At 38.5% G+C, this 18,119-nt stretch overlaps 1 protein-coding gene across 1 annotated transcript in view; it reads left to right on the top strand.

Annotated features, from left to right (window-relative positions):
• adamtsl5 (ADAMTS like 5) overlaps positions 1-17,875 on the top strand; it is a 20,177-nt gene extending 2,302 nt beyond the window's left edge. The window contains exons 2-13 of the mRNA XM_067437435.1: positions 615-687; positions 5,533-5,684; positions 6,011-6,071; positions 8,128-8,233; positions 8,343-8,470; positions 12,589-12,712; positions 13,528-13,611; positions 14,414-14,577; positions 14,648-14,861; positions 15,082-15,189; positions 16,867-16,938; positions 17,036-17,875. Coding sequence (XP_067293536.1) covers positions 615-687; positions 5,533-5,684; positions 6,011-6,071; positions 8,128-8,233; positions 8,343-8,470; positions 12,589-12,712; positions 13,528-13,611; positions 14,414-14,577; positions 14,648-14,861; positions 15,082-15,189; positions 16,867-16,938; positions 17,036-17,364 — 1,615 coding nt within the window. The 3' untranslated portion in view covers positions 17,365-17,875. The remainder of the gene's footprint in view (positions 1-614; positions 688-5,532; positions 5,685-6,010; positions 6,072-8,127; positions 8,234-8,342; positions 8,471-12,588; positions 12,713-13,527; positions 13,612-14,413; positions 14,578-14,647; positions 14,862-15,081; positions 15,190-16,866; positions 16,939-17,035) is intronic.
• Positions 17,876-18,119: the final 244 nt, after the last annotated feature.

Here is an 18,119-nt window from a genome sequence, read left to right on the forward strand (position 1 = left end):
TTTTTTGTATCTTGTTTATTCACAGTGTCTATGATTAGGATATTGTTTGTCTGAATCAGTTCTTCATGGGAGTGTATTGTTTATAATTGACCAGTGTCCCCACTAAAGTCCAATAAAATAAACCATTAGGCAAATAAGCACATGTCCACAGAAGATTACAAAGACAATGTTGTTTGTACTGGAGAAAGGGATATTATGGGATGTTTACATCAGTTTCCCCCCTGTAAACTTGTGAACATTTCAAATTCATAGTCATTGCAACAATGCAAAGGAGACAGTTGGGCTTTAGCAAAGCTGTAAAGAGTTTCTGAGAAGCTGCTCCTTTGATGAGTCAATCGTTGTGTGGTCTCTTAGTATTCTGACCTCATTGGTGGGAGTCAGACTCATCCTCTAAAAATGCACATAAACATGTTTTCTCAGTGGCGGTGATTTCTCAATGTATAGGACACACTGACACTATTTGTTGTCATGAATCGAGTCTTTAATGTAGCGCAACACAGCACTTATACCTTAAGCCCTGAAGTCTCTGTCCAAACTCCATTTTAAAGTCAAATAGGGTGGTTTGTAAGTGGATTTGGTGATTGATTTACATGATTTATTTTCTCTGTCTCTAGGAAACTGTCTCTGTGCCAGGCCCTCACCTTCATTACACTGCTGCTGTCTCCAGGTTGCCTGTCATCTCTGCCTGTAAGATGGTCCCTGTCCCATTATGCTTCAGTTTATAGACTGTTTGTAAAAAAAAAATAAAAAAGTAATTTGAAAGTTTTAGTCCTGTCATGCATTTAAAGTGCATTTTTAAGGACCACCTTGAACAGTCAGTTGGATATGTTCAGATTGCTCTCTGTCAAGGTTTTGCTCACTTTAACTAGTGTGTTGTCTTTCCCATTGATTGCCAAGAGCAGAGCTTAATCATAGCATTCCTGGCAGGCTCATCTAGGGGGATTCAGAGACTGGGATGCCACCCTGTATTGTTTTGAAATTGCTGTTTACACACAATTCAGAAATGCACAGTTATGAAATCATGCCGTTTGACTCGTGCACTCTTTTTAAACTCTGAAAAAATACTGTTAGTTTAGTTTACCCAAAAATGTTACATACTGTCATAATTTACTCACTCGTCCTAATGTCATTACAAACTCATAGCACTTATACCCATTTTTGAAACACATGTGAAGATTTTATGTAAACTTTGCTTAAAGTAAGGCTTAAAGGGTTAGTTCACCCAAAAATTAAAATCCTTTCAATAATTGCTTACCCTAATGTCGTTAGGTTTAGGTAGCTTTCTGTTCCTCGATTGAATATGCACACTATACTGTCCATGTCCAGAAAGGGAATAAAAACATAATCAAAGTTGTCCATATGTGACATCAGCTGGTTAGTTAGAATCTCTTGAAGTATCGAAAATACATTTTGGTCCAAAAATGACTACATAATTAATAACTACATTATAGTTAGTGTAAAATAATTAATACATTTTCAATCCATGAACAAAGATTTATACGGTTATGAATCAGCGTATTAATTTATGATTCCGATCGCGTGTCTACCAAACTGCTGAAATCACGTGACATTGCCGATCTGAATTCTGAATCGATTCACTGATTCATAACTGTACGAATCTTTGCTTTTGGATTGAAAACAAACACGGAAGAGGAGACAATGCTGAATAAAGTTGTCGTTTTTGTTATTTTTGGACCAAAATGTATTTTCGATCTCTTCAATCTCTTCAAGAGATTCTAACTAACCAGCTGAGGTCACACATGGACTACTTTGATGATGTTTTTATTACCTTTCTTGAAAGGGACAGTATAGTGTGCCTACATTCAATGGAGGAACAGAAAGTTCTCAGTCTAAATATAAAATATCTTAAACTGTGTTCTGAAGATGAACAGAGGTCAGACATGATGTTGGCTTGAGACGTTGGCTCACTGTTGGATTTTGGTTAGCTACCACAACCTAAAACTAACAAAATATCAACGTCTAATGATGTTAAAATTTGATGTATATATGTTACCATTATGACGTTGTGTGGACGTTGTGTTTTGGTTACTTTACAACACAACCTAAAACTAACAAAAGATCAACGTCTGATGATGTTAGAATTTGACATTGTGTGGACGTTACTATTATGACGTTGGCTTGATGTTGGATTTTGGTTACTTTACAACACAACCTAAAAATAAATAAATATTAAAGTCAGCTGATAACGTCAGCTGATAACACCAAAATATTTGGTGTTTTTTTCTTCTTCGGGGGTGTCAGGGGCATTGCCTGTTAAGTCGTTTTGGTTATTGGGCTACCTTGTTGAACGCATAACATTATATTTTACACACTTTTTTATTTTCCAAATGTAGTTAATTAGTCCAAGAACCGTTCGGTACATAATGCGTACCGAACCGAAAGCTTCGCAATACGAATACGGTTTTTGTTACACCCCTAATGTATATAGATAGATAGATAGATAGATAGATAGATAGATAGACAGACAGACAGACAGACAGACAGACAGACAGACAGACAGACAGATAGATAGATAGATAGATAGATAGATAGATAGATAGACAGACAGACAGACAGACAGACAGACAGACAGACAGACAGACAGACAGACAGACAGACAGACAGACAGACAGACAGACAGACAGACAGACAGACAGACAGACAGACAGATAGATAGATAGATAGATAGATAGATAGATAGATAGATAGAAAGATAGATAGATAGATAGATAGATAGATAGATAGATAGATAGATAGATAGAAATTGCTCGTTCTAAGGTAATAAAAACAGTTTATTAAGTAAGGTCATTATACACCACTTAAAACAGTTATATATATTACTTGCATTTCTGTCAATAGATAAATATTACACACTGCACATTTAACATTTGGGTGAACAACCGTTTATGTTTCACTGGTAACTACAGAAAGTGTTTGCATGTACTACTTTGCCTTTGGTACCTTCTGGACCTCACCCAGTCATTTTCCCAGTTCCCCTCCCTAAGTACGAGATCCAAGCTAGGTCATGTCCTCCAGTCATTATCATCCTCATTCCACTGGAATGACTTTCACCATCAGTATTAAAAACACAAACAGGACCTATCGACAGGAAACATACTTCAAAGTCAACATATCTTTTTTTTTATATCTTGCCTTTGGTGGGAAGCTGGTGTTCTGAAGGTGAAAGGTCGATTTCATTAATCCGCCTTGCCCACGGGCCCCATGGTAGACTGTCATCAACACTAATTTGAGTCTTTGCTATACGATAATGAGGGCAGTTCCAGGTCATTCTGGTATTGAAGATGATGGACGTCGGTCATAAAGCTCTATTGTGTCTGTGTGTGTGCAGTCATCTGTCATTTTAACCCTCACAGATAGACATCCTGACTCATTATTAGAGCTCTATTCACCACAGGTCTCTAGACTAAATAAGGTTAGACGATTCTGACAGTTTTCAACGATCCCTGACATTATACCCTTATTAAATAAATCCAGCCAAATTAAGCAAAATCTTCTGCTTTTTGTAATATTTCCATTGAAAGGGTTAATCCTTAGGAACCGTTACAAAGCCCTGGACCAAAAAGCAGTCATATGTGTGCCAACAAAACATCCCTTTAGGGATCAAACTTTGGAATGCAAGTTCAATGCTCTGTTTGTAATGCGAAATCATTTCATTTTGTTGCGACGTGTTTACACACCTCATGTGACTCTAGATGTTGCTTAAATTAGATTTACGTGATACCATAGATGAATATTATTTTGGGAAGACAAACAGCTGCTGTGTATGAAGTTGTTTAACATGATAGAAGCAGAAAAACATGCTCTCCACACCTACATTAGGCTTACAAGAAAACGCACACACCTTCAGGGGACGGTTAGGCTTTAGGCAACCTTTGGAAGCTCTTGACTCTTCATGGGCTGTTACTGCCTGTTTGTCTCGGATCAAAGCCAGCAGCGGATCTAAGAATGACAGAGTAATGTTATCCTTGAAGACGATTAGTGGTGGTCTGATAAGAATACCACTTGTGTAATGGAGGCTGTGTGCAATATAGCTAATGTGGCGTCCTCAGTCTCGCACCTGGGGAACACTCAAACACTTCCACAAATGTCATGTGCAGTCTAGTATGGCTGATGAGCAGGAAATGTTTTGGTGTCCGCTTATATCATGTGTCCTGAGCACTAGTGCGCAATAATTTATGCTGTAAACACAAGATAGCTTCAGTTACTGAAAGTGTCATTAAATGCACCTTGATGTACACTCTTAAAATAAAAGCTCTTTTAAATGGTTCTTTGGTGGGATGTATGGTTCCAGGAAGAACCTTTAATATACAAAGAACCTTTCCATTGCATAACAGATTCTTTGTAGTGCAAAAAGGTTCTTTAGACTATAAAATGTTTAGAAAAAAATGTTCTTTCACAAAACGGTTCTTTGTTGAACTAAAAATGGTTCTTCTATGACATCACTGTGAAACCAGATTTTTGGTTCTTCCTGGCACCTTTAATTGTAAGGGTGTAGGCCCTTTTTAAAAATATATAAAACTGACAACAAAGTCCCATCAGTCTCATCATTAGAGACTACTAACAACTATCATGAACAAATCTAATACACAAGCACTACAGTCTGCGTACAAATGACACAGAAAGAATAAATCAGTCTTCTGTATCAGAATAATCCACGCTTTCATTGCGTTTATGATCAGATGTGTAGGTTATTTGCATATATATTTTATTTTGAAGAAGACGATTCAATATGTGTACATTCATGTTGCTGGTTCATGTTTGGAGCACTAGAGTATACATGTGTCCATAAAAACTTGAAGCACGCTTGCCCTGGTCCAACTAGGATTAATGCTGCAAGTGTTGTTTGTTAAACTCATTGTCGCCACAGAAACTGCTCTCATGTGCTCCGCGTGTTGTTACATATTAAATATTGTTACAGTCATGTTTTATATGTGTTGGTACTCCAGCTCTGACCACATCTTGGGGAAAATGCAAACAACAATTCTGTCTTTTACTGAAGGAAATGTGTCCAAACTGAAAGCTGAAAGACAGGTGAACAATCACAGCTGAAACGGGTTTGTGTGTGTGTGTGTGTGTGTGTGTGTGTGTGTGTGTGTGTGACAATTCTTCGCTCTAATGCGATCTCATGCATAATACACTGTAGTTATTAGATTAAAGAGTTTATTCTCATGAATAATGCAGAGAAAGCTCTGAAACAGCAGCCAATCACCACATTCGTAACTTTTTTCGCCTTAATAATAAACATGTTGAGTGTTATTGCTGTTTTCATTGACTTCATGTGCATATCTAAAAAAAAAAAAGGGTTTCATGACCCTTTAACATACATCAAATGTCTTGATAACAAACGTTTCTGTTCAAAAACTATATATTTTTTACATACTGTTGTTCTAATGATTGAGCTTGCTGAAAACACAATAGCACATGTTAGTCGATCAAATCTGCAACCCCTGCCGTCTCTCTTTGTTGTTGTTCCGCAACCTTCTATGCACTTTGTTGTTTATATATTTGCAGTCATCCAGACGAGTAGAGCTGGGAGGTGAGGGACCACAGATGCGTGGCCAAATGCATTTCATGAATGAGTGGGCCTCATGGGGCCGTTGGTCTGTGTGTTCGCGCTCCTGTGGTGGAGGGGCCTCTGTCCGTACACGCACCTGCATCACCAGGTGAAGTATAGGCTTTGTCTATTGCATCACAACTAAGAATCAGTGTAAAAGAATAGTTATGCAAAAATTCTAGAGTAAGATGACCCACGGGGCAAAGAAAAAATTCCTTTAAGGGTGCTTCAGTGACTCCGGTCACATGTTGTTGTAGCCCTAAAGTTTCAATTTTAGAACGTTTTTTTTTTTTCTAAAATTGAAGAATGCAAGAACACATTCTGTGTAAATGGCCTTTTTGGTGTTCTGCTTGATCATGCTCATGTGATTTGTTTAAAAGTTTAAATGCACTAATTTGTTGCATCTGACATCTTTGTTATTGTTTTTTTCTCTAGGAATCTTGTAGGAGGGCCGTGCACAGGGGACACCAGGCAATACAAAATTTGTAACTCAAAGGTGCAGTACACTTTTTGACAGCTTGAACAGGATGTCTTAATAGAAATACATTTCAGTCACACCTTATCTTCAGTGCATATTATCGATATCATTAACACACAAGTTATGTAATTCTACTGTGTATTGAATTACTTGTATTTATTGCTTGGACAAGTGGTCGTCTGGCCTCAAACATATCTGATTTCAAATTGATGGTCTTCAATTTCATAACTTCACTTCATTTTTATACATCACTTAATACATAATGTGTGTTGATGCATGTACAATTTTCCCTATTTTGCTTTTTTGAATATTGTCTTTCATGCATTGTGTAATGTTTGTGAATGTAAAAGGTTTGCAAAGTTTAAAAGATCAAATTGCAGGACAAATAAACTTATTGTCTTCTAAAACAAACAATCAATTCTGAACTACCTGAAAATAGTCAATTCGAGCAATTTCAGTTAAAACTTCCTGTTACTAACCTACAGAACAATGTAATAAATGTGAATAGTGGCGGCTTTTGATCTTCACTGGCTGCCTGCAAATGTCTACTTTGACCCACCTTCAAACACTGTCGTTGTAGCTGAGGCCTGGAAGAGTTTGGTCCGTGTTGTCAACATGTCAAGAAGATACTATTTAGTGCTGCAAATTTCAAAAGAATGAGGGCTTGCAATGGAATTTATACAGATAAACAGACGTTAATGTTCCTGTTCGTATCACTGCATATTAGGGGTATAATGGTACATGTATTCATCCTGAACAATCATGGTATGGATGTCATTGTTCGGTGCATACAGTCAGACGACAAATACAGTCAGTAACAGGTAATCCACACTCCAATCCAGAAGGAGTTGCGCACAGTAATGTAACGCTGTTTGCTAACCTCCACAGCAGGAAAAAGCATAGAAGAAGAAGAACTGGCCACAGGTGTATAAAGTCAAGCTCCTAGGCATGCAGACTGCTTCTACAAACATCAGGAACTCCAGCATGGTACCGTGATCTGTGCAGCCATCTGTGCAATAAGTCCATTCGTGAAATTTCCTCACTAAGTACTTTACGGTCAACTGTTAGTGGTATTATAATAGTGTGGAAGCAAATGGGAACAACAGCAACTCAGCCACAAAGTGGTAGGCTACGTAAAATCACAGAGCGGGTTCAGCGCATCCTGAGACACACAGTACACAGAAGTTGACAACTTTCTGCAGAGTCGATTGCTTCAGACCTCGAAAATGTTTGTGGCCTTCAGATGAACTCAAGAACAGTGCGTAGAGACCTTCATGGAATGGGTTTCCATGGCAGAGTGTCAGATTCAGTGGTGTAAAGCACGCCACCACTGGACTCTAGAGCATGGAGATGTGTTGTCTGGAGTGACCAATCATGTTTCTCTGTCTGACAATCAGATGGACGAGTCTGGGTTTGGCGGTTGCTAGGAGAACAGTACTTCCCTGACTGCATTGATGTTAAGTTTACAGTTTAGTGGAGGGGGGATTATGGTATGGGGTTGTTTTTCAGGGATGGGCTTGGTCCGTTAGTTCCAGTGAAGGGAACTCTAAATGCTTCAGCATACCAAGACATTTTGGACAATTTTGTGTAACAATGTATGTTATGAGAAAATTAACATTAACAAGTGTTTTTTGACCTTGGATGCATGTAAACCTATTGTAGGAGAACTCCAAAACAAAATTAGGATCTTTTAAAATAGAGTATTAAGGACACTTTAATGTTATGATGTAAAACAAAAGTTTTACATTTGATGACAAAAAGACAAGCGGCCTTTCACTGTTATCTGTGACGTATTGAGATGGATTAGCGTGTGCACAACAAATACGATATGGTGATACGTTCCTGACTACCTCTGAATGTGGTTTAACTGATCAGATCACAAAATGATCTGTACCCCATTTACACTCCTGTGATCCCATCACCTGGGAAATATGTTAATCCCAGATTTATGGGTGCATTGTGTCAGTGCACATATGCATGTGTTTTAATGATTTAAAGAGTGTTAATGAATGAGGGCTTTAGCAGCTTTAGATATGCATGTTTTCTCTCCTGAGCTTTGTGTTTGTAACATCAGGAGTGTCCTGCTGACTCTATGGACTTCAGAGAACTACAGTGTAAAGCTTTCAATGACAGACCCCTGGTCGCTGGCAGCAGTTACCATTGGACTACCTTTCATGGAGGTCAGTGGAGCATGACTCTTCTCTTTGAAGCATGTGTTGTGTTACTGTGTGGATTTCTCTTTCTGCTTCGTGCTTATACTAAATGAAACCTGATTTATACTGCTTTCAGGCTCCAACCCGTGTGAGCTCAGCTGCTTGGCTATTGGACACAACTTCTATTACAACTTTGGACGGGTGCTTGATGGCACACCATGCCAATCAGATCAGGGGACAGTCTGTGTGAATGGAAAGTGTCTGGTGAGTAGCTGGTTAAGACACAATTTCATAATAGGTAATTATCACAAAATGTACACCCCCACCGAAAATGTGCTTTGAATTGTTTTATTTAGAATTTGCTTTAAATAGCTATCTGATTAGAATTTGTAAGTTATCTACCCAGCAATATATATCCCACTCCTCCACACAGATCTTCTCTAGATCAGTCAGGTTTCTGGCCTGTCACTGAGAAGCACAGAGTTTGAGCTTGCTCCAAAGATTCTCTATTGTGGTTTAGGTCTGGAGACTGGCTAGGCCACGCCAGAACCTTGATATGCTTCTTACAGAGCCATTCCTTGGTTATCCTGGCTGTGTGCTTCGGGTCATTGTCATGTTGGAAGACCCAGCCTCGAGCCGTCGATCCATCTTCAATGCTATAAATGAGGGAAGGAGGTTGTTCCTCCAAATCTCGCAATACATGGTCATCCTCTCCTTAATACAGTGCAGTCACCCTGTCGCATGTGTAGAAAAACACCCCCAAAGCATGATGCTACTACCTCCATGCTTCACAGTAGGGATGGTGTTCTTGGGATGGTACTCATCATTCTTCTTCCTCCAAACACGTTTAGTGGAATTATGACTCATCTGTCTCATCTGACCTTTCTCCCATGACTCATCTGGATCATCCAAATGGCCATTGGCAAACTTAAGACAGGCCTAGACCTGTGCTGGTTTAAGAAGGGGAACCTTCTGTGCCATGCATGATTTCAAACCATGATGTCTTAGTGTATTACCAACAGTAACTTTGGAAACAGTGGTCCCAGCTCTTTTTTTGGTCATTGACCAGCTCCTCCCGTGTAGTTCTGGGCTGATTTCTCACCTTTCTTAGGATCATTGAGACCCCACGAGGTGAGATCTTGCATGGAGCTCCAGTCTGAGGGAGATTGACAGTCGTGTTTAGCTTCTTCCATTTTCTAATGATGGCTCCAACAGTGGAAGGTGGACATTTTAAGGTCTTTGAGGGTCAGAATTCTAGCTGATAGACAGGTGTTCAAATAGTTATTTGCAGCTGTATCATACAAATAAATAGTTAAAAAAGCATATATTGTGATTTCTGGATTTTTTTTGATTATGTCTCTCACAGTGGACATGCACCTACAATGACAATTTCAGACCCCTCCATGATTTCCAAGTGAGAGAACTTGCAAAATAGCAGGGTGTTCAAATACTAATTTTCCTGACTGTATACATACATACATACATACACACATACATACATACATACATACATACATACATACATACATACATACATACATACATACATTTATCTATATATATATACATACATACAGTGAGGAAAATAAGTATTTGAACACCCTGCTATTTTGCAAGTTGGGCCCCACTATATGCTTCTCTTTCCCAGTCCTCATGTGATGGAAACAAAATTTACACCAGTATGATTTTAGAGAGTGATCGTTACTCCAGTCTTCAGTGTCACGTGACATTCAGCCAATCACATGATCCTTCAGAAATCATTCTAATATTTTGATTTATTATGAGTGTTGGAAACAGTTCTGCTGCCTAATATATTCAATGAATAAAAGGTTCAAAAGAACTGCATTTATTCAAAATAAAAACATATTTTTAAATAATATAAATCTCCTTGACTATCAATTTGTATCAATTTAACAAAATATTTCTATTTTTAAAACATTTGCTTCTTTTTATTTAAATTTTTGTTTACTTTTTATTCATCAAAGTATTTTTAAAAAGTATCACAGGTTATGAAAAAATATTAAGCAGCAGAACTGTTTCCAACTTTGAAAATGAATCATATTAGAATCATTTCTGAAGGATTATGTGACACTGAAGACTTGAGGAATGATACTGATAATTCAGCTTTACCATCACAGAAATAAATGATAATTTAAAGTATAATAAATTGAAAACCAATTATTTAAATTGTAATAATATATCAATATAATTTTTTTAAATTAATTTTTGATCAAATAAATGCAGGCTTGATGAGCAGAAGAAACTTCTGTAATATATATATATATCACTCTCTAAAGTCATACTGGTGTGAATTTTGTTTCCGTCACATGAGGACTGGGAAAGAGAAGCATATAGTGGGGCCCAATCATTAGCACCATGTAGCAGATTGAATCCATATGTGTGAAGCACACTTTGCGTGTGTGTGTGTGTGTGTGTGTGTGTGTGTGTGTGTGTGTGTGTGTGTGTGTGTGTGTGTGTGTGTGTGTGTGTTTTGTTGCCCCTCTGAGGCCCCCTGAATCATGGGAATGTGCCATTAAGAACACCTATTTCACAAACTATAGAGATTAAGGAAGGATGGGCAGAGAAAGGCAAAGCAAGAGATAAGGAGAGACAGAACGGGAGGTCACGCTTTAGGAGGAGGGTTGTACCTCCGTGAAATGGAGTGCACAAGAGGTCTAAATAGAAAGAGTGGCTTAATTATATCCTGCAGGAATTGCTGAGGACAGTGTAGTCCTGCACACCTCCCTTCTACATCTGATGTCTCCTCCTCCACCCCTGCTCTCTGGAGCTTAAGCCAAACTTCTGCCTGAATGGTCTTGATCCCTGCCTGGGCCTCATGATCCTACTCATGTTTGTGTGCGGTGGCTCAGAGAGAGATCTCTGTCATTCTGCTGCCCATCTGTTTTCACCTGCCTCTGTTTGGACCTGTGGATCTGAGCGCACACACACACACACACACACACACACACACACACACACACACACACACACACACACACACACACACACACACACACACACACACACACACACACACACACACACACACACACACACACACACACACACACACACACACACACACACACACACACACACACACACACACACACACACACACACACACACACACACACACTTCTGTAATGGAGGTTAAAGCAGATTGTGTTGTCCCTCCTAATAGTCTTTGATGTCTTTTCTTGTCATCAAAACCAAACTTCAATACATTTTCAAAGAACCCAGTTCCCACTGAAATGAAGATCAATTTTTTTTTTTGATTTCCACATTGAAGAGATTGATTTTGGTTTCAGAGTTTCAGTTGATGAAAGTTGATATCAAAAATAATACATATTTTTTTAGAATAAAAAGGTATTCTGCATTCTGAATTGCTCTGTTGTTTCTACATACAGTAACGTTTGAGGCTGATTTTAAGACGTTAATGTTTTTGAAAGAATACTCTTGTGCTCATTAAGGCTGCTTATCAATTCAAAATATTGTTTCTATTTTATATAAATGTAATTTATTCCTCTGATGCAAAGCTGCATTTTCTGCATTATTATCAGTCTTCAGTGTCACATGATCCTTCAGAAATTATTCTAATATGATGATTTGCTTCTCAAGAAACATGTCTTATTATTATCAGTGTTGAAAACAGCTGCTTAATGTTTTTTGTGGAAACTGTGATACATGTATTTCATGATTCCCTGATGAATAAAATGTTCAGCATTTATTTAAAATAGAAATCCACGTTATAAATGTATCTACTGCCACTTTTCATCAACTTAAATGCATCCTTGCTGAACAAAAGCATTAATGTCTTTATTTAAAAACAATTACAGATCCCAGATTTTTAACTGTAGTGTGTACATATTCCAAAACAGTGATTAGACATTTAATAGCTGAAAATGACAAACACAAAAACAACAGCATAAGTAAAAGCAGCAAACAATACACAGCAATCTGCATGAGGTATGCTTTAGTGCATGTTGGGAACTAAGGTAGGCCAACAGCATGAGATTCAATTTACAGTGTTAATCCAAGCACTCTGATTATATTTAAGATTAAATACAGTTGAAAATGCATACAATAAATACACATGCCTAGAAATTATGCGGAGATGAATGGATGAAAACTATTTTTTGTGTGTAGTAGATAATGCATTTATTTTGAGGATCTTTAATCTTAGATGCTTCACTCTTTGGTAGTGTCTGCATTTATTTCTTGGAAAATCTCCAAGACTCTGTAGGCCATGAGCTGTTCCAGTTTTCATCAGGAGTGTTGTGAGATCAGCTTGTTGAAACACAATGTGACAGCACTTGATATTTTGGCTTCTAATCGCAGGGTTTGTGTGTGTGTGTGTGTGTGTGTGTGTGTGTGTGCAGAAGCCAGGTTGTGACTTGATCTTTGGATCTCAGCAGCAAGAGGACGTCTGCATGGTGTGTGGAGGCCACAACTCAACCTGCCTTCATCACAGAAGTGTTTATCAAACCAATGGGCAGATCAATGGTCAGCTATGAATCTAAATACATTCACACTGATTCAGTAGAACAGAAAAATAAACTTTGAATTTTACAAATATGCTCAATCTTATTTATATGACTTTACAACATTAAAATGAATAGTTTATTTTAGAGTATAATGGCCCTCAAACTGTACAATTACACTTTTACAAATATTTTTTACTAATATCAATTTTAGAAACTTGTGGTGCTAATTTGATTATTTAGTTCAGGATACTTTGCTGAATAGACATTTTTTTTTGTAAATTTTGGTCAGTTGAATGCGTTCTTTAAAAAAAATCATACAGACCTCAAACTTTTGAACTTAGATTAAGTGGTTTCTTGCGGACAGTGACCTCTCTTTCTCTTCTTTATCTGGTTGTTTCTCTCTCCCTCACTCATATCTACACACTTCGAACACTGACACCTCTGCCTTTGAACTTCTCTGCATGAAACAGAACCTCTTTTAAAAGCTTCCTTCATTCTCGCCAACTGAAAATACAGAGCGTTTACATCGGGGAAAACACAGCGATAATACTGTCATTGTTAGGCCGTCCGAAAACTACTCCATTCCCCCCTCTCTTGCATGTGTATTTCTGAGAGTAGTATAACAGATTCGAGGCTGCCAGCACAACACTCTGTAAAGAGGGTCAAAAGTCAAAGGACAAGAGAAAAGTTCAGCCTGGGTCGTAATTCTGCAGTTTAGTGCCTTGCAGCGGACACAGCCTGGTTACGTGCAGGATTGCGCACCTGTTGGAAATAACTTGTTTTTTTTTCAAATGGGCTGAGGCGCATTACTCTCTTTTATCTGTTTCCCTGCAGGACTGTTTGGGTATAGTGAGGTCACTATGATCCCAGCCGGAGCCACACACATCAGAGTGACTGATAACAGCAGAAACTATCTAGGTTAGAGAACAGCCTTGTGTGTGATCTCTCCACTGGAGGCTCAACATGTGTTTCTTAAAGCAAAAGTGCCAAGGTGCACAGTGTGAGACATAATTGTAGATGAATACAGATTAAAGCATTTACTACTCTTTTAGTAGCGCAATAAAATTATGACTGCATTCGAAATCGCATACTTCCCTACCAAATAGTATATAGTAGGAGAAAAACAGTATGTGACAAAAGAAGTGTCCGAATTCACAGTACTCATAAAAGAGTAGATAAAAAGTACCTGGATAGGCTACTAATTCCGGCGAGATTCTGAAGTGCGCACAAGGCCACGGGAGACGATTTTTGAATGGAGATGAAGTGACGCAACTGAGGCTGATAGGTCATGTGAAAATGACAACATGTGAATGTAGTACGTCCGGATCACTTTCAAGTCAAGTCAAGACACCTTCATTTATATAGAGCTTTTTACAACACAGATTTCCTCAAAGCAGCTTTACAGTGATAATAGGACATTTATTTTGCACCAGAATAAAAGTTTTTGATTGATTTATTTCTGTTGTAAACTGGGAATTACATTCATACCATTCATACTACACACATACTTCATACTTTAAGTAACTTACTTTTGTAAATACTTATTCAAAATAAGTGCCATTTCGGATGCAGCCAAGGTATTTTGCACAATTTTCTTGCAGCAACAAAACGTTTGTGCACTTTGTCCAATTTCTGTATGAGAAATTCACAATAATGCTGTGTTGTGGTAGTTCAATATTTTAAGGAAAACTCATCTTTTGTAAAAAAAATTTTTTTAAAGCACTCCAGAATGGGCGCTCTCAGTTTGTGATCAATGGGAACTGGAAGATCAATATTCCTGGGGAGTACAATGTGGCAGGGACCAAACTGCTGTATCGCCGCTCGGCTGATACCTGGGAGAGTTTTGAAGTTCCAGGACCTACTCAGGAGGACCTGCACATCATGGTAAGCTTCAGTTCAGGATTCTTAATGTCTAGCACCCCATTTGTGTTCATTTGTACTGATCTGATTGCAGGTCTTGTCAACTGATAAGAACTCTGGAATAGAATACGAGTACTGGCTCCCTCCAGACAGTTATGCCCTGTATCATGGGAGAAGTCAACTTCGGCAGCCTCACCATACAGAAAACCACTTGCCATTTGAACCTCCAACCACTATGACTACTACAACCACAACTACAATAAAAACCACTACTACAACACATCCAGTCACAAAACCTATTTTCTGGGGTAAAACCCTTTTTATTCCTGGTATTTAGAAATAAGAATCTATCAAGCTTTTGTTTAAATTACACATGTTGTAAAATTGTGATAAGATCTTGAGATAGAGGTAGAGAGTTAATGTGGAGTCCATTTGAAGTACTAAATGTGCTGGAGTCCCATTTGCTTTAATAATAATGTTAGGAGCCTTTTGTAAATACGACTGTGATTTACGAGGTCATGTTTTCAGGTCCCGCTGCTCGCTGGCCCCTTCAGCCCCCCTATCAACAGCAGCCAGTCCCACGTTTGGAAAGAGATGAAAACCGCAGGAACCGACTGCCTGAAATACATCGTAGAGGTCAGAACTTTATCATTGTCATTAGTGTTGTCACCAGTGCTGGGGGTAACGCATTACAAGTAACTTGATTTATGTTATCAGATTACTTTTATCTAGTATCTAGTAAAGTAACAAATCACTTTTAAATGTACAACAACATATCTGAGTTACTTTTTCAAATAAGTAACACTTAATGCTTATAAGTTACTTTGTTTTCCCATTTATTGACTGACAGCTCTCTTGTCCCTGTGTAGAGGAAAATCAGGAGTAAGTGCAGAGGTGTGCGCTGTGTGTGAACATGATAGTTATTGTAGTTCTAGAATAAATGTGAGCATGCATTTACTCATCTCACTTGCACAAAAAATATACAGTTTTCCTCAAAATGAATAAAATACTGTGCAGACCACTAATAATTAATTATGTTAAATTTAACAATTATGTTATTAATTAAACAATCATTGTTTCAAATGAAATAAATAAATAAGTAAAAAGCAATGTTATTAAAATGAAGAACAATACAGTACACTGAACATATATTTATTTTGTCCTGTCCACTATGATTATTATTATGTAAATCATCGCAATTCTAAATTCAATCCTGTCAATCACTTCAGTTCATCATGAATTGATCGCTGAGTTCTGTCTACGATGCACAAATGGTCTCGTGTTTACATCGAACCAGCAGCTATATCCCCCTGTAGCCCAAGACTGGTTTCCCACTGAAGCTAAGCTGGGCTGAGCCTGGTCAGTACCTGGATGGAAGACCAACTGGAAAACCAGGTAGCTGCTGGTAGAGGTGTTAGTGAGGCCAGCAGGGGGCGCTCACCCTGTGGTCTGTGTGGGTCCTAACACCCCAGTGTAGTGATGGGGACACTGTACTGTCAAAGAGCACCGTCCTTCGGATGAGACGTTAAACCGAGGTCCCGACTCTCTGTGGTTGTTAAAAATCCCAGGATGTCCATCAATAAAGAGAAGGGGTATAACCCCGGCATCCTGGCCAAATTTGCCCATTGGCCTCTGTCCATCATGGCCTCCTAATAATCCCCATACACTGATTGGCTTTATCACTCTGTCTCCTCTCCACCAATCAGCTGGTGTGTGTGGTGAGCGTTCTGGTGCAATATGGCTGCCGTCGCATCATCGAGATGCTGCACATTGGTAAAAAGAATTTCACAATTGAAAAGCGCTATATTAATGTACCAAATGATTATTATTACATTCCATTGGTTATTATGAAGGGATTTGTCGGTGTGCACTACAAAACCGAGAGTTTGCACTGAAACAAATTCTCTATTGAGCAGATTCTGACTAATTTGTTGATGTGCTAAACAGACGTCTGTGATTGGCTATAATTCTCAGCCCTTCATAAAACATGTTGTAAATAGAAACCTCTGAAGCTTGTCACAAAGCGCACAGAAGAACTGTCCACACAGGAGCATTAGAAAGATCAGTCATCTATCAGTGGTACTCTGTACTCCTGGTACTCCAGAAAGGCTGGCAACGTTACCGTTTGAAAATGTCAGTATTGAACTTGGTACAGTGGTGCCGGTACTACAACATCAATTGGCATGGAAAATCTTGCATATGCCAAACATAATTTTTCATTAATATTACATGTTCATTCCCATTGTTAATTGTTGTTTGTACGGATTACCTTTTTTGTGTCCTATTTCATGAAAACATTTCTTCCTTTTGTAGAGCACTGTGGGAAATGCCGACGTGTTCGAGGGAAAGGTGAGCGCCAGAGACAGTATTGCCAAAAAGATTTTGGTGAGTTCAATCAGTATGTCTCCCAACATATGACAGAATTTTGGTTTTATGTACATAATATATTGGATGATAACAATACATTTTTTTGCTGTGACAGTACTTCGAGCTAAAGTGCTGAAAAAAGTCTATCATGGCGAGGAGACCCGCTATGACGTTCAAATCATCCACACATACCGCAACCGCTATCGTCTGGAGCACCGTGAGTTCCTGTGGGCCCCCAACAAATGTGACTGTCCCCTTCTGGAGGAAGGGCACCAGTACGTGTTGATGCTGCGACGGCATATAAATTACGAGCGCACTCTCAATCGCATCCTGTTAGAGGAGGACAGCTACGTGCAGCCTTATCGAGCACGTGAAGATGGCCTGCTGCGCCCCCTAGAGGAGCTCTGCAGTAACAGAGGTAGCAGGAATCAGTTTAGGGGTTAAACACATGAACGGCCACACTTTCACTGCACAATTATTCGGAAGCTCGGATCTTATGCCAAAAACAAGGCACAGGCAGAAACCATGCTCTGATGCTGACATGAAATCAATGATTTTACTGAAGCATTTCGCATTCCGCATCAAGGATAATGGACACTTTGTCGGGATGAATTATGTCCATCGGGGGATGAGGCAAATCAAAGTAAAGAAAGTCACTAAATGAAGCACTTTAGGTGGACAGTCACCTTCTTTTAAAACGTATTCACCAAAGTAAATAATTTACACAACATGATGCCCTTCCTAGCACCACGTGTTTGTTAATGGCATAAAATCACTTGACAGCATGTATATCTTTATAATGTGCATTTTGATGTTGTTTTTTATATGTATTTATAAGCTGACAGTATTTCTAGAGGAAACCTTGATTTATATATTGCCTTATAATTTTAAATGTGTTACCATCTATATATTTTATACTTTTATCAATGGTTATAAAGTCCCTTATAAAGTGAAACGGTACTGAGTGTTTATGAGTGTCATTTACACATTCAAGATAAGCAGAGTGTACATATGTCTGTTTATGGCAGAGCGCGTTTTCCAAAGAACAGTTGTTTTCCTCTATGTTTGGCAGCCGTTTTCCCCTCTAATCATTAGTAGACTAACTGAGCTTGTCCTATTACCTTGATGTGGTGGTTAAATTATAGTCCAGCCTTTCTGCAAAACACATAAACTCTAGAATGTGTTTTTTAAAAATATAT

Source organism: Pseudorasbora parva, chromosome 1, assembly GCF_024679245.1.
Source record: "Pseudorasbora parva isolate DD20220531a chromosome 1, ASM2467924v1, whole genome shotgun sequence".
NCBI classification, from domain to species: domain Eukaryota; kingdom Metazoa; phylum Chordata; class Actinopteri; order Cypriniformes; family Gobionidae; genus Pseudorasbora; species Pseudorasbora parva.